Here is a 25,236-nt window from a genome sequence, read left to right as displayed (position 1 = left end):
ATGTTTTGCAGAGTTTGGTGGAGGGTGCCTCTCCAGCTTCTGCCCAGGGGATAAAAACTTTACAACCTTTGAACCTAGAGCAACCTGCCAAGCCCAAGTAAAAGGGAAGGGTTTCTTCAGGGGTGTGGAGATGGGACTCCCAAGATCCATGGCTTTCAGCAGCTTTGGGTCAGGGGAGGAGGATCCCCAGTGAGGAAGCAGACACTCTGCCTTTGGAGCCCTGCTCTGCTGCTGCCATGCTAGCCCTCTGTGTCCTCATTAACATTCCAGGGCTGAGGTAGATGATCTGTCAGGGCCTTTCTAGTTTTCCCACATTCAATGTTTGGAGGGACAAGCCTAGGCTAGCCAACCTTAAGCTTCAAAGGCATCTCCCCCTCATTCTTAGTATGCAGTACTACTTCTGCCACCCCTTTCTCTCCCGAGTCACATTTCCTTCCAGCTACTGCAGCTTAGCTCCAATTCATACCTGGTAGATGCCAGTTGACCGTGTCCAACTGATCATTGGGCTTATCTACACCTATCCTATCTGAGTCATGTCCCAACCTGCCATCCAGTTGTTTCAAGCCTTGTCAACTATTTCAATTACTTCTTCCCCTGCCATGTGAAAGTATAGCAAGCCCTGTGTATTCAACCACCATGATACCTCTTGAATCTACTCCCTAACATGAGCTTACATTTGAAAACAATTAAGAGACCTCAGTATAGGTTTTTTTTTGGGGGGGTGGGTATTGGAGATTGAATTTAGGGGTGCTTAACCACTGAGCCACATCCTCAGCAAATTTAAAAAATATATTTTATTAGAGGGGTTGGGGATATAGTTCAGTTGGTAGAGTGCTTGCCTCACATACACAAGGCCCTGGGTTCAATCCCCAGTACCCCCCCAAAAAATTAATTTTATTAGAGAGAGGGTCAAGTTCCTAAGGCTGGCTTTGAACTCTGGATCTTCCTGCCCCAGCCTCCTCAGCTGGAGCTGCTGGGATTACAGGCAGGCGCCACTGTAGTTCTTTACAGAAAAACTGATCAGATAGTACCTATCCCCTTTCCCCCTGTTTCCCTATTAAGATTTTCTAGTAGGTGGCATATTTGTTAGAAGTCATGAGCCAATTCATGGCCTCACTCTAACCTTAATTTTAGCTCCCGCATCTTTCCTCACTGCCCCTCCTGGCTGCAAAGCCAGCTTTTGATGCTCCTAGTCCCTGAGCCGGCTCTGCCTGGGCCACCAGCATCCCAGCGGAGCTCCGCACTCCTGAGCTGTCACTATGCTTAATGGTCCCGCTATTGCGGGTGTCACGCTGCTTCCCCGTCAGGTTGAACAATTTACCACCCAGACCAGAACTTCCTCTTTGGCTAGCGCCTGGCGCGTGACCAACTGCAGAAACCGTGACTAGAGCGCAGCTGGGCAGGGCCTAGGCAGGAAGGGCGCCTGCGCGCGGTCGCCTCTCCCTAGCTCGCTGGCTCGGGTGAGGCTGCGTTAATTGGCTGAAGTTTCAAGGCTTCTCTTTGTATGGGTCGAAGTGGCGCCTGGTCCCGCCCGCCGTGCCTGAGTCAGTCTCTTAGCAAGCAGGCGGTGGGCTAAGTTCCCAGGCTCTGATTGGTCCGGCGGCGCCGGCCCAATTACGAACTAGAGGGCGAGCATGCGCGTTGTCTAGGCCGCGCCCCAGTGCTAGAGGGAGGGAGCTGCTAGTAGCTCCTTCGGCGCCGTGCGGAACTCTCCTTTCACTACGCCTTACCCCTTGGTGCTCTGCGTCTTTAGCGGCCCAGAGACGCGCGGCTGTCCCCTCCGCCCCCAGGCTGTTAGGTTTCCTGGGCGGAGGTGGGACCTGCAGAGCGGGGGAGAAAAAGAGAGGACGGAAACCACAGGCCCGCTTGGCCCTAGAGGCCGGGTACTTCTGCCTCTGCAGTATCTGCCTCCTGGGAGCGGCCGCTTCTAAGCCGATGAGTAGAGGCTGGAAGACAGGGTGGGAAAGCAGGTCCCCTGCCTCCTCACTGTGTGGCTAGGGGTGGACTCCAGGGAAGCTTCTCCAGGAGATGAACCCATACACATTCAAGATGCACAACCTTGACCTCTGAATCCCCATTATTAAACTTTTGGAAAACCGACACAGAGGAATGGGAAGCGGGGGCTCATTGCCTAATTCATGCTCTCATTTCCATGTGGATATATGGTGACAATTTCACCATTGGTTTAATCTCCCTCTGGTCCACCTTCACATCTTACCTAACTACATCAGCTCTGCAATCACCCCTCAGTACCAAATGTACATGCAACGGGCTTAGAAAGGTCCTGCAGTCCTGGCCCTCACCTTATGTGATATAATTTGGCTTTTGGATTCTTTGTAGAGGAACAGTACAGTTAAAGATAGAGCCATGGGTTGGGAATGTGGCTCTAAAAAATAAATATTAAAAATTTCTCTCTCTCTCTCCTCTCTCACTCTCTCTTTAAAAAAAAAAAAAAAAGATAGAGCCATCATTAGGGTGCAGTTTCATTCAGGGCTTTAAATGCCAAACAAGTGTTTTAAAAGCCAGGACTCAAGGGGTTGGCTGGTTGGTTTTTGCTTTCAACTCAAGGATTCAGAGCAGGGGCTGAAGCCAGGAGTGGTAATGCCCCTCTGTAATCCCAAGAACTCAGAAGGCTGAAATAGGAGGATTGCAAGGTCGGGGCCAGTCTGAAATAATTTTCTTGTGTAAATATGTAAATATATCATAGTCAATCCCACCATCCATCATGTACATCCATAAGAATGGGATCCTAACTAGAATAAGATATATGCTATGTTTGTATAATTATATCAAAATGGATTCTACTGTCATGTATAACTAAAAAGAATTTTTAAAAAGTTGGAGACCAGCCTCAGCAACTTAGCAAGATCCTGTCTCAAAATTAAAAGAAATAATAATAAAAAAGGCTGGGGTTATACCTCGGTAGTAAAGTGTCCCTGGGTTCAATCTCCAATGAAAGAGAGAGAAAGAAGGGTAGAGGAAGCAGGGACTGAAAGGGGCATCAATGTGATATTTCTGGAGTCCGAAAAGGACTAAGGAGAGCATTTGAAAGCAAGGGCTGAGGCCAGTTTAGCAGTCATGTGGTTGAGTTCTGTGCCTGGCTCTGCTGAATGGATGAGGGACCTTTAGGGACCAATCAGGGCCCAGAGGCATAGAAACCAGGCAGGATGTGTTGGGTAGCTAATGAGGGGAATGGGTGCCTGGTTCCTTCAGCATGAGGCAATGGTGGGGTGTGTGGGTCTCTCCTAACACAGGAGAAGGTTCAGGTGTGCATGTGCATGTGTGTGTGTGGTGGGAAGGGATTCAAGCTCACCAGCTTTGCTGGAAGACTCCAACATTCACACTTAAGAGAACAGCTGGGGCTGGAGTTGTAGCTCAGTGGTAGAGCACTTGCCTAGCATGTGTGAGGCACTGGTTTAGATCCTCAGCACCACATAAACCTAAATAAATAAATAAAGGTCCTGTCAACAACTACAAACAAACAAACAAACAACAACAACAACAAAAGAAACCAGCTACTAGAAGTTCAGGTCCTGGACCTACCAGAGTCTGGCTAGCTCCCATGTCTTTCTTCAAGGTCCTGTGGGCCACATGGCAGCATCTTAGAGAAAGGCTTTGGTACTAGGGGTGTGTGTGTTGGGGGGACACAGCTGAGGGGATGTATTTTTTCCCCTCTGGGCAAGAGAATTTATTTCTTAAAGCTGAAAGACAGTACCTGAATGGCCTCTCCTTCCCTCAGATCTGCAGGTCAAGGTTATATGTATCCACAAGTACATTTTTTCCCCTAGTACTGGGAGTGAAGCCAGGGCCTTGTGCAAGAGAAGCACTCTACCACTGAGCTATACCCGCAGTCATTTTTTTTAGAAAACGTGAGGCAGGGTCTTGCTTGTCTAGACTGGGCTTGAATTTGCAGTCCTTTTTGCCTCAGCCTCCTCAATAGCTGAGATTGCAGATGTATCACTGTACCAGACCCATATCTGCATTTTGACATCCATGAACACATGTCTGGACCCCTTGCTCTAATGCCTGCAGGCCTTCCTGTCTGGAGACAATCACTGCCTAACTGCTTTGCCTCTCTCCCATGGCCTATACCCCAGGGATTTATCTCCCACTAAAGAGAGAGGGTAGTCTAGTCTGGCTTGTCACTACCTGCCACCTGCCTTCCCCATTTACTGGAGAAAAGCTGCTGCCCTATGGCACAGAGTTGTTACAGAGGAATGGAGGGAAACCCCATCATCCCTGGATGATGGAGCCCTCAGGACTTGTCTCTAGGCTGGCTAAAACCTAGCTCTGAGGGGGTTACCCGCCAGGCAGGCCTTGGTCAGGGCAGGTGCAAGCTGCTGGGGAAAGGAGGCAAGAGAGTGTCTTCCGGCAGCAGGAAGTGGTAACTACCTATGGGGAAATGAGGGTTGTCCCTCCCTATGGGGTTGAGCAGAAGGGGAACCATAGTTGAACCCTGCTCCCTCCCCCAGCAAGGGACCTGCCTGGAGGGAAGGAAGGCCTAAGGCTGGCTGCAGAACTTCCCACTCCAGTTTTCCAAGCTCCTTAAGCCTCTCTCTGGGTTGGGACTTAGAAGGGGAAGGACTTCAAGGGATGTCCAGGGAGGCTGGGGGAACAGGCAACTCAGGGGGAGACCCAGCCCAGAGCAGCTATGGTGTACTGTCCACTGCTGTTGAGGGTCAGTGGCGACCAAAGACTGCCTTTGGGGGGCGGAGACGGCAGGGGGTGCCAGTTTGCTTGGCATCTGGTAGCTGCTTGGCGGCGGCGGGGGCGCGAGCTCAGAGGGAGGGAGCCTCAGGCGCAAAGTCCTGCCAGGAGCGCCCCGCCCCGCCGGGGACCGCGCAGGGGGCGGGGCGGGGCGGGGCTGGCGCAGGGTGCTGGTGGTGGCGCCCCAGGTCCCAGCGCCCGGCCGCTTGCCGCCGCGTGGGAGCAGCGGGCTCGACGGCGCGGCCGCCCAGCCGCCATGGCGGCGCACGGGAAGCTTCGGCGGGAGCGGGGGCTGCAGGCCGAGTACGAGGCGCAAGTGAAAGGTGAGAGGGGCGGAGACCCCCCCAGTTCGTGGTGGAGCCCGAAGCGTCCTCAGGAGAGAGGCGGAGGGAGCCCGAGCTCCTGCCGGCGTAGTGGGTCCCTTCGCCCCGAGCGCCCGCCAGTGTCCTGCCTTCAGTCTGTCTGCCCGAAATGGGTCTCCCTGCGCCTCACCTCAGGGAGCAGTGAAAACCCTGGTGGCCCGAAGGAGGGTAGACTGGAAAGGTGGCATCCCCGCTAGAGTGTTTCTGGCCACCTTGACTGCTGGAGGGTGCTGCGGGTAAGAGCGTCGCGTGAGTACCTTGGTTGGATTGGTGGTCAAGTCTCCCTAACACCATCCCAGGTCCCAACACTTTTGCCTCCCTTTGGCATCGAGTGAGCCCAGGTGGGGGCGGCTGCCTCTGGGTCAGGCTGGTGCTGTGAATCTTGGCTTGGGAGAGTCAACAGGGCTGGTTTTACAAATGAAATCTCTTCTGATAAACACTCTGTGCAAATCACATGCAAATCAGCTTTGCAAACTCTCAGCGACAGTTTCTATTAATTCAGGGCATGGTAGTTCTTGCAAAGGAAAGAAGGCAGCGTGTAAGGGCCAGCAGTTCCCTGCTGCTTTCCAGTGCCTGATCCTCATATCACTCTTTGTCACCCCAGTTTACCTATTGTGGTAACAGCCCTGAGAGGTACTGTGACTTTCCATGGGCACACAGCACAATAGCTCTCAAGAGGTAGATTGAATGACCCTTGAAGTGTCTTCCAACCTGATTGTGGTGGTTCCAGTATAATTATTCAATGCAAGCAATATATACCAATGTGTGCCCTAGTCCTTCCACTCTGGGAGAGGCCACCTGGTGTCTAGCATCAGCTCCAGGTGATTTCTGAGTGGGTGAGCCTTCACCACCTCTCAGTAATCCTCATCCTACTCCCTCAAAATGACATGAAACTGAAGAACTTTGAAAACTCTTCAATATGGGTCAGTTATTCACACTGAGAAAGTGGACTTTTGAGCCAGACTCTCCCCCAAAGTCCTTCCAACCATGGTAGACAAACAGGGTCCCTGTCTTGACACCCTAAATTCTGAAAGGTCAGCATAACCGTGGTTTGGGAGGCCATCTTTTCTTCTACTTCTCTGTCAGCAGAAGTGAGAGTGAAGGCCTTGCTTACAGGAAGTGCTGATGGGGCCCAGGCTCAGCTTTGTATTTCAAACATATGTGATTCTGGATTCAGTCCCTCCTTTTGCCAGATGTTTTGTATACATCTGTTTTGAGTCAGACACTAGGAATATGATGCTGTACAAGAAAGAACCAGTCCCTGCCTGCACATGTTTCATGGGTCCAGTAGAGGAGACAAATAGTAAACAAGCCAGTGCACAATTATTTTCAAGTATGATAATAACTATAGCAAAAGGGGATGGGATGGGGCCAGACCTTGCTTGTGGGAAGGTCAGGACAAGGTCCTCTGAGCTGCAAGCTGCAGGCTGTGATAGCACAGCCTAGAGGCTGGGGGCTAGGCAGCAGCTCCTTGTACTCTTGTGGACTTCAGATGCAGTTGGCTTGCCATTTGTGGCTACTTGACACCAGCCAGTGTGCATGTCTGGATCCTGATGGGGTGCGATTTTCCGATCAGTTTTCGCTGGTGGCAGCAAAGAATAAGTGCAGTGCTGTGGTCGCCTGGTCCATTCAACGCTGTTCAGTTGTGATAGGTCCCCAGGGGACATAGTCCTCCCAGAGGGCAGGACAGGTGCTAGAGGGAAGGCGAGGCCAGCTGGGTCCTTGAAAACCTTGCTTGGAATGCAATTAAATTTACTTCTATTCAAAAATGTTATCCTGATTAAATGAAAACTCTCCTAGTTGAGCTCATGGCATTAGTGCCTACATAGCGCACATCAGCCATGGAGGTTGGCTGAGATGGTTAAGCAGGAGGTTCCTTAACCATTGCCACTAAATTACATGGCATCAGGCTGTGAGTTCTGGCCTATTCTGTACTGGCTTCACTGTTGGGAACTCCTCCCCACTCTAGGCTTCCACTTGCCTAGCTTGACCACTTGGTAGAGAGTGCTCCTGCTCAGTAATTTCAGTGAAATAAATGGTCAGGGTTATGAACCCTGGGCCCTTCCCCAAGCCAGGCCAGTGGGAGTGGTGTGAAGGACTGAGGGGTAGTGACACATGCAGTTGATTCTGGGGCTCCAGGGAGAGAGAGGTTGATCCTGCCCAAGCCTGGGGGCTGAGGACTGGGATGGGACTTTCTGCAAGAGGAAATTGGAGGAGATAAAGATGCCTGGGCCACTTGCTCCACAGGCCCTGGGAAGTCAATAGAAGCACAGAAGCCCACCTGTACCAACCTGTTAATAGTGGAGTCTTGTTGGACAGCCACTTGAGGCCTGCTGTTTTTTGCCTGGGCTAGTGCAGTAGCTACCAGCTAGGCTCCACATGGTGGCCAGAGAGGGCCCTAAAAATGAAACTCCCCTCTCCCTCAGGTCCAGCTGGAAATCCTCCCTGGACCATGGGCTCTGGGAATCTGCCCACCCCACCCCCACTCCTGCTTCTCAGACTTGCCCTCTGACCTTGCCTTGCGTGTTTTTCTTCTCATCACCTGTTGTTCCTGGACATTCTAGGATGAATGTGTCCTTTTGCTCTCTGTCCCTCCTGCTCTAATCCCAGCTCCAGGAGGGCTGGCACTCAGTCAGTCCTCCTCACCATTGTATCTAAGATGTGTCTGCCACAGAATGGGTGGGAAATCACATTCTGCTGAGTGAAGAGATGAATTAGTGTCCTGCCCCTGGGAGCACGAACAGACACTGGTGCAATGGCAGCTAAGACAGTGACTTTTTTTGCTCAGGATTTCTAGTGTCCACCTGTACATTCCGTGGGGGCAGAAGTGCAGCCAGTGAGTTGCTTAAGCTTTCTGTCTGTGTGGGGGAAGCTGCATTGCCCAATTGAGCCAGCGATAAGCTGTCAGGAGGCCAGCAAGGGGGCCCCGGGGCGGGGAGAAGCCCTGGGGTGGGTGATCCAGAGTAGGATCTGTCCCATCACTTATCAGCCTGGATCAGCTAACCATTCGCTATGAGACTGCCTTTTCCCCTGGGGCTCAAGGACAGGGCTCCCTGGCCACTGAGGCCATGAGTTCATTGGAGGCTTGGCAGAGTGCCACAGCGGTCTCACCCCTGAGCAGCTCCATGTATCTGTGTGTATCTGTTCAAGAGAAGCTGTAGCACAGGAATCCTGGGTGCCTGAGGGGAAGGAAGTGGCAGGGGAAACCATTGGGGGCTTTCCAGCAACCAAACAGGGATAAGAAGCCAAGTTGAAAGGCGCCTGGCTGGCAATGGGGCAAGACGGAGCTGAAGTGGCCCTGTATTCTGCCAGTCATAGATGGCTTCAACCTTCCCGGAGCTGCCAGGCTTGCCTTCACCCCTGGGCCTTTGCATGGCTCTCCCCTCTTGCTAGGACACACATTAGCACAGAGCTCCTTACCCACGGGAGGCTTCCTTGAGCCCAGCTTCTTTCTGCAGAGCTACCCCTTCCCTCCTCTCAGCTTTAGTCTTAGCCTAGCCCGGGCATACAGGAGCTTCTGGGCAGATGAGGTGGCCACACTTGCTGGCCAGGCCTGAGCCATGGTTCCCTGCAGAGATGCGCTGGCAGCTGAGCGAGCAGCTGCGCTGCCTGGAGCTGCAGGGCGAGCTGCGGAGAGAGCTGCTGCAGGAGCTGGCCGAGTTCATGCGACGGCGCGCTGAGGTGGAGCTGGAGTACTCCCGAGGCCTGGACAAACTGGCCGAACGCTTTGCCAGCCGTGGAGGCCGCCTGGGGGGCAACAGCCGGGAGCAGCAAAGCTTCCGGTAGGTGCTGCACTGGACGAGATGCCATAACAGGACCCTGGGGCCAGGCACCCTGGTCTGAGTGCTTCTCTACCCCCAGGAAGGAGCCATCCCTACTGTCCTCCTTGCATTGCTGGGCTGTGTTGCTGCAGCAAACACGGCAGCAGAGCCGGGACAGTGCGGCCCTCAGCGAGGTGCTGGCCGGGTCTCTGGCTCAGCGTCTGAGTCACATTGCAGAGGATGTGGGGCGCATTGTCAGGAAGGTAGGGTTCATGCCCTGGGCTATGTGAGGTATGGGGGCCATCAGGATCTAGCAGGGGCAGCCTGTGGGGGCTTGATCTGGTGGCACTGTGGCTGGAAGCACAGGAGGCCTGGTGGGTACTGGGCAGAGGGGACCTGTGTCTCAAGCCAGGCTTGTGCCCAGCTGAGCTGGGGTGGTTCATCCAGGACTGTGGTGGGTGCTATGGTTATTCCCCCCTCCACCTATAGAGCAAGGACTTGGTGCAACAGCTGCAGGATGAGCTGCTGGAAGTGGTCTCAGAGCTGCAGACGGTAAAGGATGGGGCAGGGGCAAGGCCCACCCTAGTGGCCCAGGGAGAGACACCAGTTGGAGGCGAGAACACCCCCAAGCTGTCACATCTCCCCAAATCAGGCTAAAGGAGAATGTGGTGCCCAGGGGAGACTTGAATTTGGAGGACTATGGGCAAGGCCCCTTCTCAGCTCTGGGGATAGGGTGGTTAGACTAAGTGCTCATGTGGAACTGCCCAGATCCCAGGTCCAAGTCCCAGATGGGCTGGGATGGGGAAGGAGCTGGCTGTGGCCAGGCCCTTCAACAGGGCTGCCTTGCCTGGGGCCTCCCTGCAGGCCAAGAAGACGTACCAGGTGTATCATGTAGACAGCATGAATGCCGAGGCGAAGCTCCGGGAAGCTGAGCGGCAAGAGGAGAAGCGGGCAGGCCGGAGTGCCCCTGCTGCCACCACCACCAGCACCACCTCTGAGACAGGGCCACTCCGGAAGAGTTCCCTCAAGAAGGGGGGAAAGCTGGTGGAGAAGGTGGGCCTGGAGGGTTCCTGGCCTTCATCCCTGCAAGCCTTTGGCTCTTCCTGGGATTTGCTGGGGGGAGGGGGAGCTGCAGGCCTCCAGCAAGACTCTTACCTCCTGTAAAGGATGGATTCTGGCCCAGTCACCTGTCCCTGGTTCTGAAGGGTTCCCCAAGCTAGGGGCAGAAGTGGCAGGACAAAGCCATAGGGATCACACACAGAAAGCTCCATGGGCCTGAGACACAGAGGGGGAAAGACAGTCACAGGATCCAGGACAGCCCAATGCAGTTCCCCCATGCTCCAAGCTGCCCCCGCCTCCACATCCCTGCCAGAGTACAGAGAGCTTTGGTGTTGCCAGGCCTGGGAATCTCCTCCCAGCCATCCCATGAGATGTCAGAGGGGTAAAAAGACTCAGGATGAGTGATAAAGTGACGTGCAAGGAGAAAGGACATTCGAGGTGATCTCAAAGAGAGAATGGGGAGGGTGTGAAATGCCAGGAAGGAGGCCCCATGCTGGCTGGGACTGAGTGTACTGGTCTAGTCCCTTCTACACAGTGTGTGCCTTTTCCTCTTTTCAGTCCCCCTGTTGGGTCCAAGTGGAATTTCCTGTGTATCCTCCAGGTCCTCCCACCTCCATTATGGAGGGTGGATGTTTGGGCCTTTTATTTATTAGATATCTGGTGTGTTGTCCTCCCCCTTGGCTGTGAGAAATGACAGTGAAGCAGGTCAGGGCCTAAATAGAGGTGACAGGAAGATTCACAGAGGGCTAGTGGGATGGACTAGAAGTAGCTGGTAAAGAACTGGGAAGTCAAGTCAGGCTCAGCTGGGCACCCCAGGGTTGGTGGGTCCAAGCACTGATCCCTGAGGGTTAAGGTGTTGTAAGGTAAGGAGGGAAAGACAACTTGCTAAGGGACTTGCCTGTGGGACACAATAGGAGGGGAGTCAAGGGGGCTATATGGAAGACTGGAGATGGGGGTGGGCTGGGGAATGCATCACCCCTGTGTAACCCATTGTCTTGAGCAGCGTCAGGCCAAGTTCTTGGAACACAAACTCAAGTGCACCAAGGCACGCAATGAGTACCTGCTCAGCCTGGCCAGTGTCAATGCCGCCGTCAGCAACTACTACTTGCATGATGTCTTGGACCTCATGGATGTGAGTCCTGGGCAGGTGCATGGGTGGGAGGAGTCCCATACACTGGGGCTCAAGGGCCATGGCTCTAGGCCCACCTGAGTGATCGCTTGCTTCTCCACAGTGCTGTGATACAGGCTTCCACTTGGCCCTGGGACAGGTGCTCCGGAGCTACACAGCCGCAGAGAGCCGCACCCAAGCCTCCCAGATGCAGGGCCTGGGCAGCCTGGAAGAAGCTCTGGAGGCCCTGGATCCTTCAGGGGACAAAGCCAAGGTGCTTGAGGTGCACTCAATGGCTTTCTGTCTCCCACTGCGTTTTGACTACCAGCCACATGAGGGTGATGAGGTGAGGCTCATGTGGCCCTGCCATTAATGCCCCAAGTATGGTTGCAAAGGGCTTTGTGTTCTCTGGTCTTCATTTTAACAGAGGCCAGTTGCAGGATTTGCAGGATTTGCACTTTGCCAAAGAATGGAAGCTTGGGCTGGGGATATAAGTCAGTTGGTAGAGTGCTTGCCTTGCATGCACAAGGCCCTGGGTTCAATCCCCAGCACCACCTGGTCCTGATGGCTCAATTCCTTGTTCCATGGCCTCAGGGTACATTTAGCACCTTACTCAGGGGGCACCCACAAACCAATGCACACCCCTTGGGCGAAGGCATGTTAACTTTGCCACTGGGTGCTAGGTAGCTTTCCATGTACTCTGTATGTAGAAAAATTTTCATAAAAAATTTTTTGGGGATACTAGGGATTGAACCCAGCAACATTCCCAGCCCTTTTTATTTTTAGTTTTATTTTGAATTTTTTTAATATTTATTTTTTAGTTTATGGTGGACACAACATCTTTATTTTATTTTTATGTGGTGCTGAGCATCGAACCCAGCTCCCTGCGCATGCCAAGTGAGCGTGCTACCGCTTGAGCCACATCCCCAACCCTATTTATTTTTATTTTGAGACATAGTCTTGCTAAGTTATTGAGGCTGACCTTGAACGTTTGATCCTCCTACCTCAGCCTCCAGAGTCACTGGGATTACAGGCATTTGTCATTGCACTCAGTGTAAAATAATGCTTTATTTTTGTTTTGTAAATATGTTATCTTCTTAAATGTCTGTAAACTGGTTATTCATGTTTTCTCGACATTATTCTCTGTTCCCTGGATTTCCTCTATTTTCTTGAAGTTTTTTAAAAAGCTTGCTTTGGTCTTTGTCTTCCATTTTACAGCTTCCTACAGATACCCGGCCATTCTTAACTGTCAGTTCATAGTAAGAGGAGGCACTGAGGGCTAGAGCCCATATTTCACATGTGTGAGCAGAGCTGGTCAATAGTGATTGTTCCCCTCTGGTGACTGGATAAGGACTCATTTTGTTGTGGGAAATCCCCAAGTAGTGGAGATCTGTGGACTTTTCTTCCTGGACAGGCCAATTCCCCTGAGCAGGAGCTTTTCTGGCCACTGTGCTCTGGGGACCTCACGTGAAGGAACCCAGATGTAGCTGCATGCTCCCAGCCAAAGCCCACCAGGAACACCCCTGTAGTGGCCACTTTGGGCTTTTTGCTTCTTTCTGTGAGGAGACTTACTCCATGGAAAATCAGGGGGTAGGCATCTCAGGGAGAGGTGTGGAAAGGACCAGTGGCATTGGGGCATTGCGTTAAGGGACTTGGGAAGCCTCTGAGGAAGCAGCACTTGGCTGTGCATTGCATGTTGTCAGAGAGCAGGGCTAACTACGTGATCTAGTGACTTGATAAATTTTATCAGGAAGGAGGCAGTAAAAGGAGGATATGGCTGCTATTGTGAGGAAGCAGCAGTCACTTATGTCGGCAAGCACTGAGGGAGATTTTCTGGCATGGACAAAGTCCTTGCTTTTGTCTTGTTTGCCACATGGAATTCCAGGGTGGGCTTATTTATGTCTTCACTATGTCATCAGGGTGCAGTTTCATCCTTCCTCATCAGCTGTGATTAGGGTCCCTGAGTCCAGAGAGGAAATGTCTAGTTTTCTGCTAATTGTGTGGGTTTGGGGAAGGAGCCAATGTCAATGTTTCCTAGGACCTAAGTAGACTTTTTTTTTAAATTGTGGCTGCTGGGTGTGGTGGTGCACACCTGTACAGTCAGAAACTCAGGAGGCTAAGGCAGGAGGATCACAAGTTGGAAGCCAGCCTGGGCAACTTAGTGAGATCCTGTCTCAAAAACAAGAGGGGTGGTGTTGGGGATGTAGTTCAGTGGTAAAGCACCTCTGGGTTCAATCCATAGTACTAGGAGAATAAAAGTAAAAGGTACAACTTAGTGGTAGGGCACCCGTGGTTTCAATCCCTAGTACCACAAAAAAGTTGTGGTAAAATATCCACAAGATCAAATTTTACCATATCAACCATTTTTTTTAACCTTTTGTAAAAAAATTTTTTAAATTAATTAATTTATTTATTTATTTACGTGGGGCTGAGAATCAAAACCAGTGCCTCACATATGCAAGGCAACTGCTCTACCACTGAGCGACAAGCCCAGCCCCTTTTATTTTACCTTTATCTTATTTTATTTTTCATTCTAATCTGTTATATATAATATAACAACAGTTATATATAATATAACAACAGAATGTATTACAATTCATATTATACATATAGAGCACAACTTTTCATGTCTCTGGTTGTACACAAAGTAGAGTCACACCATTCATGTCTTCATATGACATGTACTTAGGGTAATGATGTCCATCTCATTCCACCACCATGTCAACAATTCTTTAAGTACACAGGACAGTGGCATCGAGCATGTCCACAGTGTAGTGTAACCATCATCACCACCATCCATTTCCAGACCTGCTCATCTTCACACACTGAAACTTTGGTGCCATTAAACAAGTTCCAGTTCTCCTCCCGCCAGACTTTTCTGGATGCTTACATGTTTATTTTATGTGTTTCTAAATGGTTTTGGGGGGTTGGACCCAGGGCCTTGTGTGTACAAAGCATGTGTTCTACTTCCCTTTCAAGGGAATTCCTCACTTCCTAAAGCTTTCTCCTCCTACCCCCCCACATGCCCAGGAAGCAGGCTGCTCTTATGCTGTCCAATTACAGTGAGTGATTTTTCTGTCCTCTCTTTTCCCCAGGAGAGATCTGGCTGGGTCTTCTCCTTCTGTCTCAGGCCCCAGCCCTCCTCACTACCCTTAGTTTTAAACAGCAGCTAATTGAGGTATAACATTTAGTCATTCAAAGTGTATCTTCACAGACTGCACAGCTATCTTTACCATCTAATTCTACAACAAATCTTACCTGTACAGTCACTCCCCACCTGGGCCCCACCCCCAGCACCTCCTATGTGCTTCTTGTCTCTGGATTTGCCTGCCCAAACGTTCTAGGTAAATATATTAATATGATATGTGGCCCTTTTTGTCTGGCTTCTTTCACTCAGATAATGGTTGTAGCATAGATCAATACTTTATTCTTTCTTTTTTTTTCATACTGGGGATTGAACCCAGGGGTGTTTTACCACTGAGCCACATCCCCAGCACTTTTTAAAAAAATTATTTAGAGGCAGGCTCTCACTGAGTTGCTTAGCACCTAAGTTGCTGAGGCTGGCTTTGAACTCACAATCCTCCTGCCTCAGCCTCCCAAGCCACTGACATTACAGGCATGCACCACTGCACCCAGCTTCATTCTTTATTGTGAATGATATCCCTTTTTTTCATTTGCCAGTTAATAGAAGCTTGCATTGTTTCCAGCTTTGGACTATTACAATGTTGCCACAAACCTTTGTAGACAAGACTTGGTGTGGATGGATGCATTCCTTTATCTTGGGGGAGATACCTCAACATTCTTCAGTTTAAGTGTCAAGGTCTGCTGGTCCCATAGTCAGCCACCAGGCAGCAGAAGTGTGCCTGGTTCTCCTAGGCCCTAGAGATCCTGGCACCTGCTGCCTGTTCTTACTGCTACTCCTGAGCTTCGTCCCCAGGCTCAGCCCTCAGCCTCTGGCACTGCCGTCTGCAGGTGGCTGAGATCCGGGTTGAGATGGAGCTGCGGGACGAGATTCTGCCCAGAGCCCAGAATATCCAGAGTCGCCTGGACCGACAGACCATTGAGACAGAGGAGGTATGAGTGGCTCAGTCCTGGGTGGGTACAGGGGTCTGGAGACTCTAGAGTCCTCTTGTGGGGTCAGCTGCTCTGCCACCAACCTCCCGACTGGCAGTGTTTTTCATCTGTCCTTCCTGCTAACTTGGACTTCCTGTCCTTCAGCTTATTCTCCCTGACTTCTTACTGTCCTGGTACTGTCCCCGCCTCAGGTGAACAAGACATTGAAGGCGACGCTGCAGGCTCTGCTGGAGGTGGTAGCATCAGATGATGGGGACATGCTCGATTCTTTCCAGGCCAGTCCTTCCACCGAGTCCCTCAAGTCCACCAGCTCAGACCCAGGCACTCGGCAGGCAGGCCGGAGACGGGGACAGCAACAGGAGACAGAGACCTTCTATATGACGGTGGGGCTGGGTGGGCAGGGGAGAGGCATGCAGGGTTGGGTACAGTTATGGAGACAGTTCTTAAACTCTGAGCTCTTCTTGGGGCTTCCAGAAGCTCCAGGAATATCTAAGTGGACGGAGCATCCTTGCCAAGCTTCAGGCCAAGCATGAGAAGCTGCAGGAGGCCTTACAACGAGGTGGGCTCTGGTACAGGCCCCTGCCCGTTCTTCCCTACCCCTGGGCTAGGAACCACCCCTGTTCTCCTCTGCCCTGTCTGGACCCCCATCCAGCCCATATTACTCCCCACCCAGAGGAGCTAACCCAACAAGGGTCCTGGCCTCTTTCCTACCCCTGGCCCTTTGAGCACCTGAGCTTCAGGCCATGCCTCCTTTCTCTGGAGCTCATTCAAGACTTCCTGGTCTGAGAGGCAGACCAGCATTTTCTTTTCCTCAGGTGACAAGGAGGAGCGGGAGATGTCTTGGTGAGTCCTTCATGAGATGCTAGCTTCTTCTAAGGTTCCCCATCGCCTCTCTCCTTGGGGTCTAGCTCTGTTGCCCAGTCCCCTGTGGCCTAAATGTCTCAGTGATTTCTGGAATAACTTGGGAGTTTCAGGGTCTGGTTGGGCTGGGCTGCAGCATCCTATTCCCCATGCCTGCACCCCTTACTCGACTCCCATTCACCACAGGAGTCAATACACACAGAGAAAATTCCAGAAGAACCGCCACCCCCGTCCTACCTCCCAGTATAACCAGAGACTCTTTGGAGGAGACATGGAGAAGTTTATCCAGGTACTTGCTTTGCCCCATACTCCATCTGATTGAAGGAAGCCTGGATCATCTTTGTGGCCAAGCAGCTGCTTGATCCCTGCATACCCATTCTTCACCTTCCCTGGGGGAAGTCAATTGTCCCTTTCTGGGTAGGCCTTTTCTAGGCCTCTCTGCTGGGCTCACCCATGGCCTTTACTGCTTGATGTGAATGTCCTCAACAGTCATAGGAATACAGAAACCTGGGACTATGGCACTTTTAAGGAGGAGATGTTGACAGATCCCCCACCCATGACTGGTATCAGTGTAGGATGCCCACAGGTCCCACTGTTGGCCCCTTGGCTACGGGTGGGGGGTTCCTTGATAGTGAAATAGAGGAAGCAAGAGAGATCCCAAAAGAAGAAAGAGCTTGTGGGTACAGAGCATGCTGAGTCTTGTGGGCATGACTAGAATCCTAGTGACTTGGGAGGATCAGGCAGGAGGATGGCAAGTTTGAGGCCAGCTGGGAAATTTAGTGAGACCCAGTGTCAAAAAATAAAAAACGTTGGGGTTAGAGCTCAGTGGTAGAGCATCTTTGGGTTCAATCCCTAGTACAGAAGAAAAATAAAAAACAAAAAACAAAAGAAGAAAGAGAAGGAACACTATCATTCGCAATGATGTGATTATGTACATAGAGAATTCAAAAGAATCAGACTATTTAAATGAACCAGTTTGAGTTGTGCAGTGTTACTTGATTCAAGGTCAACGTCCAGATTTTGATTGCATTTTGACATTCCAGCAACAAATAATTTGCAAATAAAATGCAAAGTACTGCCTAAAATAGCATCAGAAATATCAGACACTTAGTAGTGACTATAACAAACTTAATAGAGAGAGACAGAAAGGTGGAATGCCAAGGTGGGTCTGAGTGTAATACCCTCTATCCCCAGAGCTCAGGCCAGCCTGTTCCCCTGGTGGTAGAGAGCTGTATCCGCTTCATTAACCTCAATGGTAAGCACACCCCAGCCCCTCCTGCGGCCTGGCACCTGGCACCTGGAACCTCACACACGGGGCGACAGTCCTGAAGCTGGGAGGGACTCTGCCCACCAGGTCCTTGTCCTCCACAGGTCTACAGCATGAAGGCATCTTCCGAGTATCAGGTGCCCAGCCCCGGATCTCAGAGATCCGGGATGCCTTCGAGAGAGGTGGGGACAGGCAGGCCAGGGGGGTAGTGGGGGCTCAGCAGGTGCAGGTGGCCTCCTCACCGTGCCCTGTTTTCTGTCCCTCCTCAGGAGAGGACCCTCTGGTAGAAGGCTGCACTTCCCATGACCTGGACTCAGTGGCCGGGGTGCTGAAGCTCTACTTCCGGAGCCTGGAGCCCCCACTCTTCCCCCCAGACCTGTTCAATGAGCTGCTGGCTTCTGCAGGTGAGGCCGGGCCTGAGGGTGGCCAGATGGGAGGGCCACCTGCTAGTGGCTGCGGCCCCACTCACTCAGCTCTCTCTTGGGGGTGGCCTTGGCCACAGAGCTGGAGGCTGTGGCTGAGCGGGTGGAGCCTGTGAGCCGCCTGCTGGCCCGGCTGCCTGGCCCCGTGCTGGTGGTTCTGCGCTACCTTTTCACCTTCCTCAACCAGTGAGTGCCTCTGGGGAGCAAGCTGGGGGTGGGGGTGGAGGGGACATCAACATGGAGCTCCCTGCCTGTGACCTGCATGTCCCTTCCAGCCTGGCCCAGTACAGCGATGAGAACATGATGGACCCCTACAACCTGGCTGTGTGCTTTGGGCCGACACTGCTGCCCGTGCCTGCTGGACAGGACCCAGTGGCCTTGCAGGGCCGGGTGAACCAGCTGGTGCAGACACTCATCCTGCAGCCTGCACAGGTTTTCCCAGCCCTGGCCACACTGCCAGGCCCCGTCTATGAGAAGTGCATGGCGCCACCTTCGGCCAGCTGCCTGGGGTATGCTCTTGGTGCTGCCTGGGGGGTTCAGTGGAGGACAGCCCCCTCATCTGCCTTGCTCTGCTCTGAACCTCAGGGATGCCTTGCTGGAGATCCTTGTGGGGGAGAACGAGCCAGAGCTGGAAGCTGGGACCTCAGCTCAAGAGGATGGTGAGTGGAGAAGCTCACTTCTCTACTCTGTGAGGAAGTGAGGCCCCACCCTGTCCCCACTCTGGGCGCCTACTTCATTCCCACTCATACTGTCTCTTGTCCCCAGACCTGGAGGGGTTTGTGGAGGCTGTGGCCTGCTTCGCCTACACAGGCCGTACGGCCCAGGAGCTGACGTTTCAGCGAGGGGATGTTCTGCGGCTGCATGCACGGGCCTCAAGTGACTGGTGGCGGGGGGAGCATGCTGGTGTGAGGGGACTCATTCCCCACAAGTACATCACGCTGCCTGAGGGGTGAGTGAACTGCGGCCTCAGGAAGGGTCCCATGATCTCAGCCTTGGCCCTCCTGGGCCTGGTGCTCAAGGTTGCCCTCTCAGCCTGGCCTGAACTGGGGGTTTCCACACCTTCTCCACCCAGCTTTCTCAGGAAGTAGACACTGGTTCTTGAGGAGATAGTATAGGAATATACAGGCATCTCAGGCGTGACCCAGCTCCTAGGCCTCAGAAACTTAGGACAGGCTGGATTGCTGCCTTCTCTCTTCTCTGAGCCAAATTTTGTAAATCTGGGTTGGGCCTAACCATGAACATTTGTGCCCACTTTTGGCTGGGACCCCAGCTAGGAAGGAGCGCTCATACAGGCCCATCTCTTTCCTGCCCGGGGCTGAGAAGCAGGTGGTAGGTCCAGGGCCTCCTGGTCTTGGAGTTTACCCATTGGTGAGAAAGTAGAAGACAGCCCTTAGCAAGACCCTTCTGAGGGTCCTGCTTGCCCAAGGCAGCAGACATGGTGGCCAGAGGCTGCCCTCACCATGCCATGCCAGGGGGGCTGGGCTCAAGTTTTGGCTACCTGGGAGCAGGGGAGTTGTCAGATGAGGGTCACTAAAAAGCACAGAATAAAGTCCAACTGGCTTTGACAGGGAGAGACTTTAGAGGAGCATGGGGAGCACTGGGACCCACCCCTTTCCTTGGCCACAGCCCAGGGTGGGAGGAGCCACTGCCACCTTGGCTTGGGGACTTCCCAGGCCCTACACTAGGCTTACTCTCTTTACCCTGCAGGTCAGAAATGGGCACCCCACCTGAGGCTGTGGACCCCTCTGGACACAAACAACACTGCTTGGTCCCAACCTCCCTAGAGCGACATGTGGAGGTGGATAAGGTGAGAGCTAGGTGGCAGGTGGGGCAGCCCCTCTCCTGCAAGGTCACTGCCTCCCCTTGGGAACCCAACTCCTCCCTCCTGAGGTGAGGTTCCATCTCTGCTTTCTTTGGCCAGACAAGAGCCCAAGACAGAGCCCAGAAAGGGGCAGGAGGGCAAAGGGGATGGAGATGGGAATGGGAAGGACAAAGGCCCAGAGGCAGGGACTAGAGGGGCAGAAGACCCTGGACCTGACTGGGTCATGGGGCTCATTCTTGAACAGTGATGCAGCAGGGATAAGCTATCTAAGCTGGCATATGCAAGAGGCTCTTGGACAGGCTTCAAGGCTAGCATCTAGAGCCAGGCTAGGTGACAGTGACATGGAAGGTGTTTGGCACACCAGGGAAGATGAAAGGGATAGAGAGGCAGAAAGGGTCCTGGCTAGCAGCACAACCTTGGGAACACCTACCCCTGTTCACTTATTCTGAAAAATGGGCCCTGTGAACATCTGTGGGCAGGGAAGCCCTGGGGACAGTCACTGAGCCCAAGGAGGAGACAGTACAGGAATATGCAGGCATCTCAGGTGTGGACCCAGCTCCTAGGCCTTAGGAACACAGGACAGGCTAGGTGGATCTGCAGAATAAGGAGCCTGGTGGCAGGGACAGGGGCTGGCTCGGGCAGAGCAGCTAGGAAGTCCCAGGGAAGGACACTGAGCTGGGAGTTTCCATTATGTTAGTGGCCCCAGAGGCCATGGACAGGGCCTGTGATCTCATCCAGGAAGAGTGGGGGTGAGAAGATGAGGGAGCACAGGGCCAGATCAAGGAATTATGTCCCCAGAGGAGGCTGTGACAGAGACACTCAAAATGGTAGAAGGGAAACCAGTGTGGAGTGGCGGAGGCCAGGGATGGAGGGGTGGCAGGGAGCCCCACTGGGAGGGGAGGGGCCCAGTGGCAGGGTAGGAGGAGCTCAGGCAGAGGCTGGGAATCGGGGAGCCTTTTCTGGGGGAGCCCTCACTGGATGTTTTCCCTTCCTTTCCTCTCTGCCAGGCTGTGGCACAGAACATGGACTCCGTGTTTAAGGAGCTCTTGGGGAAGGCTGCTGTCCGCCAGGGCCTTGGGCCAGCAGCTCCTGCCTCCACCAGCCCTGGGCCCCGAAGCCCAAAGCCTCTGGCCTGTAGCCGCCTCGGCAGGAACAAGGGTTTCTCCCGTGGGTCTGGGGCCCCAGCTTCACCCTCTGCCTCCCATCCCCAGGGCCCAGATTCATCCCTCAAGCCACACTGAGATGCTCTGGTGGAGCCAGCACAGGTCCTGCCTTACTCCAAGTGGCTTCCTGCAAGTCCACTATTGTCCCTAGGTCCTTTGCTTCTTTTTTTTCATCCCTGGCTAAGGGCCCTTAGGGAGGCAGCCAGGGAAAGAGGCTGGGGGCAAGCCCCTCTGCGGCTTTGCTGGGAGGCTCGTCAGTGGCTTTGGGTGGCAGGTGTTGGCTGTGATTCATAAAGACCTGTGCATTGATACCTTGATGGAACCAGCTCTCTGTCTCTGGGGGCTGGGCAGGTTGGTACAAGGCCAGCCCCAACACCTCCACTGGCAAGGAATAGCTTCTGCTGTGGGTGCCCTGGCACGGAGCTGTCCATTCAGGGGGCTGTATCTCCTGGGGACCTGTACCTATGAAGGCTTGGTTGCTTGCATTGTGGGTTCCAGACCCATGCATGTGTTGAGGGTCTTTGTATGTCTGTTTCTGCCTCCACATCCACTGTTACCCTAATGCAAGAAGACCCCCCTCACCATGTGGAAAATAGCCAACTTTTATTAGGGAAGGACTAGAGAGGTACAGACAGGAAGGTACACTGGCCCCACCCTGCTCCTTCCTCTTTGGCTCCCTGGGACCTCTGTGTTACCTGGAGGGCACTTTCTAGGGCACAGGTCACCTGCCACCCCCAGGCCCTGGGATCCTCTGCCCTATCTAGTCTCTCCCCATGCCTGGAACAAGGAGCTAACGTAAGGGATTCTCACAGTCTTGGAGCCTGAAAGCCTCTTTGTATACAGTAAGTCCTAGAGGAGCCAGCCCCAGAGGCAGCTGAGCTTCATGGAGCTTTTGGAAGGAAAGTGCCCACTGGCTCCTCAGGAGAAAGTATCCTTGGCCAGGGAGGAGCTGGCAGTGGCACAGGACTCGTCTTGGGGCCCCAGGCTGGGTGGGGCCTGCACCCGAGCACAGCAGAGCAAGCTGCGCAGCTCTGAGGAGACGCTGCTGCTGAAGGAGGCATAGATCCAGGGGTTGGTACAGCTGTTGAGGCTGGCCAGCAACATGAGCAGCACGAAGGGGGGCCCTGTGGAGGCAGAGTCCAGGTTGGGGCTCAGGGGTCCGGGAGGGGTGGGATCCTGTGTACCACTAAAGGCTACCAGTGCACACAAGCACATGCTTGTGGCCCACTGTCGGGTGTAGGTATGGGTAGAGGACCAAGTTCAAGCAGCCCCCAGAGCCCTAGCCACAGCTACACCTACCTTCCAGAGGTGCCTCTGGATCCCATGCTGCCCACAGCTGCACAAGGAAGAAGGGTGCCCAGCATAGCACGTAGACGATCACAATCACCAGTGTCATCCTCACAGTCTTGGCCATGGCTGCTGACACCCGGGCTCCCTCTCTGGGACTGCCTGTCCGGTGCCTTCTGTGGCGCCCCCCAGCCCTTTCCGATGGCCCTGGCACCAGACTGGCATGAATCTCCCGGAAGATGAGAACCTGGCAAGCAGCAATACCCAGGGCAGGTGCCACAAACACCATCAGGGCAATCCAGGTGACATAGGCACGAAGGCCCCAGGGCTCTGCAAAGCGGGCCCAGCAGTCGAAGACCCCGCTGCCATCTCCCACATCACGCTGGGCAAAGATGAAGAGCTGAGGCAGGCTGAGAAGAAGCGAGAAGGCCCAGGCCACCAGCACTGGCCGGTTCCAGCGAGCCCCACCTCCATGGCGGTATGCCAGCATGGGGCGGCAGATGGCGCGGTGGCGGTCTAGCGTCATGGCCAGGATCATGTAAGAGGAAGCATACATGCCCACCATCTGCAGGTACTTGACGGCCCGACACAGGGCATCAGGCCCACGGAAGCGGTCGGTGGCATCCCAGGCCAGCTGGGGCAGCACTTGAAATAGAGCCACAGCCAGGTCTGCTAGGCACAAGTGGCCAATGAAGACGTGCATGGGTGCCCAGCGGCCGCGCCGGCCACGTCGTACTAGGGCCCCCAGTACCAAGCCATTGCTCAAGGCCACAGCCACAAAGACTGTGGAAAGAAGGGCCAGTTCTGCCCGGGCTAGCAATGGGTCCCTGGTGTCCAATGACTCCTCCCGGCTGCCGTTGCTTGGTGGGCTAAGTGGAGAGAGGGGCCCAGGCACAGCTGGGTAAGGGTGGGAGGAGAGGGCCAAGTTAGAAACGGTGCCATGTAGGGAACTCAGGCCAAGGAAATTTCCACCAGATGCTAGAGCTGGTGGCCTGGGCAGCTAGCACCCTGGACCTCCCCTACTGCCCACTTTTTGGCTCCCAGCAGAGGGGACTCCTCCAAGGAAGCCTCATCTGTGGGGTGTTGTACACATGAGGTCCCGAGGGAAGGGCAGCCTCAGCCCAGGGAGTATGTATGACCTGCCCTCCTCTCCCTCTCCTCCTCCCCTGAGGCATTTCTTCCCACCTGCCCCAAAGAGAGGAGCAAAGGAGCTCTTTAGAAAGAGGGGCTTCTTGGTTTTATCAAACCCACCCAACTCATTCCTGTGGGGGTGTGCAGGGGCCCAGCCTTACCGGAGGTGGTGGAGGCCAGCAGCATGGTGGGGCCACCGCAGGTGTCCTAAGTCTTTGGAGACGGGGCAAACTCTGCCTCTACTTGAGGGGCCAGCCCTGATGCCCAGGTTAACTGTACAGAAGTCCTTAGAGAGGTGTCAGGGTAGCCGATGCCTGTCAGTGTGTGGGTGCCTGGGATAGGGGTCTGGCCTGTGCTCACTCCTGGGCAGGAAGATAAGAGAGAGGCAGTCAGCTAGGTGTTGAAACGCATGTCTGTCATCCCAGTGACTCTGAAGGCTGAAGCAGGAAGATTGCAAATTCCAGGCCAGCCTCAGAAACTTAGTGAGACCCTGAGTCAAAAAAAAAAAAAAAAAAAAAAGTTAAAAAGGCTGGAGACTGGGGATGTAGCTCAGTAGTAGAGCACCACTGAGTTCAGTACCCAGCACTTCCCCCAGAGAAAGAGGGAGGGAGAGAGAGAGAGCGTGCATGTGAGGCAGTCACACAGAACAAACAGCCCAGGATACACCCCAGGCAGCCCCTGAGACCTGGATTGGGGAGTGGGCATCCAAGCAGATTCATAAATCCTGCCCTGGCAGAGGCCTAGAGAGTTTACCATCCGAGGGCTAGAGACTAGGCAGGAGGGACTAGGTATGCTGCCACAGGCCCCTTCACAACCCCTTACCTGGCCAGGCTCCCGGGCTCCTGGGCAGCTGGGCAGCAGCGTGAAGGTGGCCCAAGCGCTCAGATCTGTTCTCCATCGCCTGCCCCGCCCAGACCCAGCCTCTGGGAGTGACCTGCCCAGGAGAGGACTTCCTCCCCCTTTTCCTCCCCCACATGCCTCCCCTGGCCTCCCGCTTCCCTCCTCCCATTCACCAGGAAGTAGGTTCCTGGCCTCCAGTTTCCCTTCCTGCCCTCAGGCTTCCCAGATGCATCCCCAGGGCTCCTTCCCCCACTCCTCAAGGCCCTGAGGCTGCCTCATCCAGTCCCCCACTTGGCCTAGTGGCAACCTCCATTCATCCCACCTGCCCCCCTTCCTGGAACTTCTGGTCTGGTAGTGCTGTGAGGGACCACCCATGTAGCACCTCATCTCCTGAATGGGTAAACTGAGATCGCAGATGGCAGATCCTTACTCCTTTTTCCTAAGCCAGCTCCTGTTCCTATTTGGCCCCAGTGAGGAAGGGGTAAAAGCCAAGGGAATTCCCACTACACTCAGGGTGCCCCCCCCCCCATGCATACACAGTCCCCTCCTTGTCAATTAGGGCTGGCTCAAGAGGAAGGACAGGAAGGGAGGGGGTGGGGTAGGGGCCAAGTCCAGGCTTAATGTGCCCCTGCAATATCCAGCTTCCTCCCCAGGGGCCTGTGGGAGCCAGGGACACCCCACCCACTTCCTGCAGCTACCTGCTGTAGAAGGAGGGGTCTTCCAATGGGACCTCCATGCTGTTACCTGTGTTCCTCTTGCTTCCTCTCTCTCTTCTCTCTCCCACACGTACACTCACACACACACAATCATATATATGACATCCACAACCTACCAGACAGTGTTTGACAGATACACACATGAATTCATATGCACATTCATGCATACACCACAGCCACTGGAGTGCAGGTTTTGATGTGGAGAGGTCTGAGAGGGGACTTTCCATGCCAAGGTCTTTGGATCCTCCCTCCTTCCCCCCTCCTCTGTAGACAGGCCGCTGCAGCTCATCAGCTTCCCCTCTGCTCATGGCTCCCACTCTTTCCAGATGTCAGCCTACCCAGCCCAGCCCTGGCCACAGCCTGTCCACCCGCCTAGGGCAGGCTCCTTTTTTCCTGTTTGTCCTCTCCAATGACCTGCAAAGCTGGAGACCAAAACTGGCCTCTCATGGACATGGACCAGGCCCTGGTCCAGGGACCTTGCCAACAGCCAAGGCCTCCTCTTCCTGCCTGGTGACTGTTGTGGTGTTCCAGCTCCCCCCCCCCAAGCCCCAACGGATAGAGGACATGTGGGGGTGTGCACTTTGCAAATAGGCAAAGATGCACACGCACTCACCCCCACCCGTAAATCACCACACATTCACAAAACGTGTACACAT

General features: G+C 53.8%; 2 protein-coding genes across 2 annotated transcripts; one reads left to right on the top strand and one right to left on the bottom strand.

The window, feature by feature from the left end:
* Nucleotides 1-4,924: 4,924 nt before the first annotated feature.
* Nucleotides 4,925-20,917, top strand: Arhgap4 (Rho GTPase activating protein 4). The gene is made up of 21 exons (XM_077106544.1): nucleotides 4,925-5,030; nucleotides 8,644-8,851; nucleotides 8,931-9,093; nucleotides 9,320-9,382; nucleotides 9,695-9,883; nucleotides 10,893-11,021; nucleotides 11,122-11,343; nucleotides 14,970-15,071; nucleotides 15,263-15,454; nucleotides 15,546-15,630; nucleotides 15,887-15,914; nucleotides 16,119-16,221; nucleotides 17,127-17,187; nucleotides 17,304-17,381; nucleotides 17,469-17,603; nucleotides 17,702-17,807; nucleotides 17,897-18,130; nucleotides 18,207-18,280; nucleotides 18,387-18,570; nucleotides 19,329-19,428; nucleotides 20,451-20,917. Exons 1-21 carry the CDS (start codon nucleotides 4,964-4,966, stop codon nucleotides 20,682-20,684), a joined length of 2,757 nt encoding a protein of 918 aa, XP_076962659.1. The 5' UTR covers nucleotides 4,925-4,963; the 3' UTR covers nucleotides 20,685-20,917.
* A 291-nt stretch (nucleotides 20,918-21,208) lies between these two features.
* Nucleotides 21,209-23,926, bottom strand: Avpr2 (arginine vasopressin receptor 2). Its single transcript, XM_077107021.1, has 4 exons — nucleotides 23,847-23,926; nucleotides 23,186-23,386; nucleotides 21,906-22,790; nucleotides 21,209-21,730 (listed from the first exon to the last, which is right to left on the bottom strand). Exons 2-4 carry the CDS (start codon nucleotides 23,208-23,210, stop codon nucleotides 21,525-21,527), a joined length of 1,116 nt encoding a protein of 371 aa, XP_076963136.1. The 5' UTR covers nucleotides 23,211-23,386; nucleotides 23,847-23,926; the 3' UTR covers nucleotides 21,209-21,524.
* Between the last annotated feature and the right edge of the window lie 1,310 nt (nucleotides 23,927-25,236).

Source organism: Callospermophilus lateralis, chromosome X, assembly GCF_048772815.1.
Source record: "Callospermophilus lateralis isolate mCalLat2 chromosome X, mCalLat2.hap1, whole genome shotgun sequence".
Classification (NCBI taxonomy): Eukaryota; Metazoa; Chordata; class Mammalia; order Rodentia; family Sciuridae; genus Callospermophilus; species Callospermophilus lateralis.
This window is presented reverse-complemented; position numbering and strand designations above follow the sequence as displayed.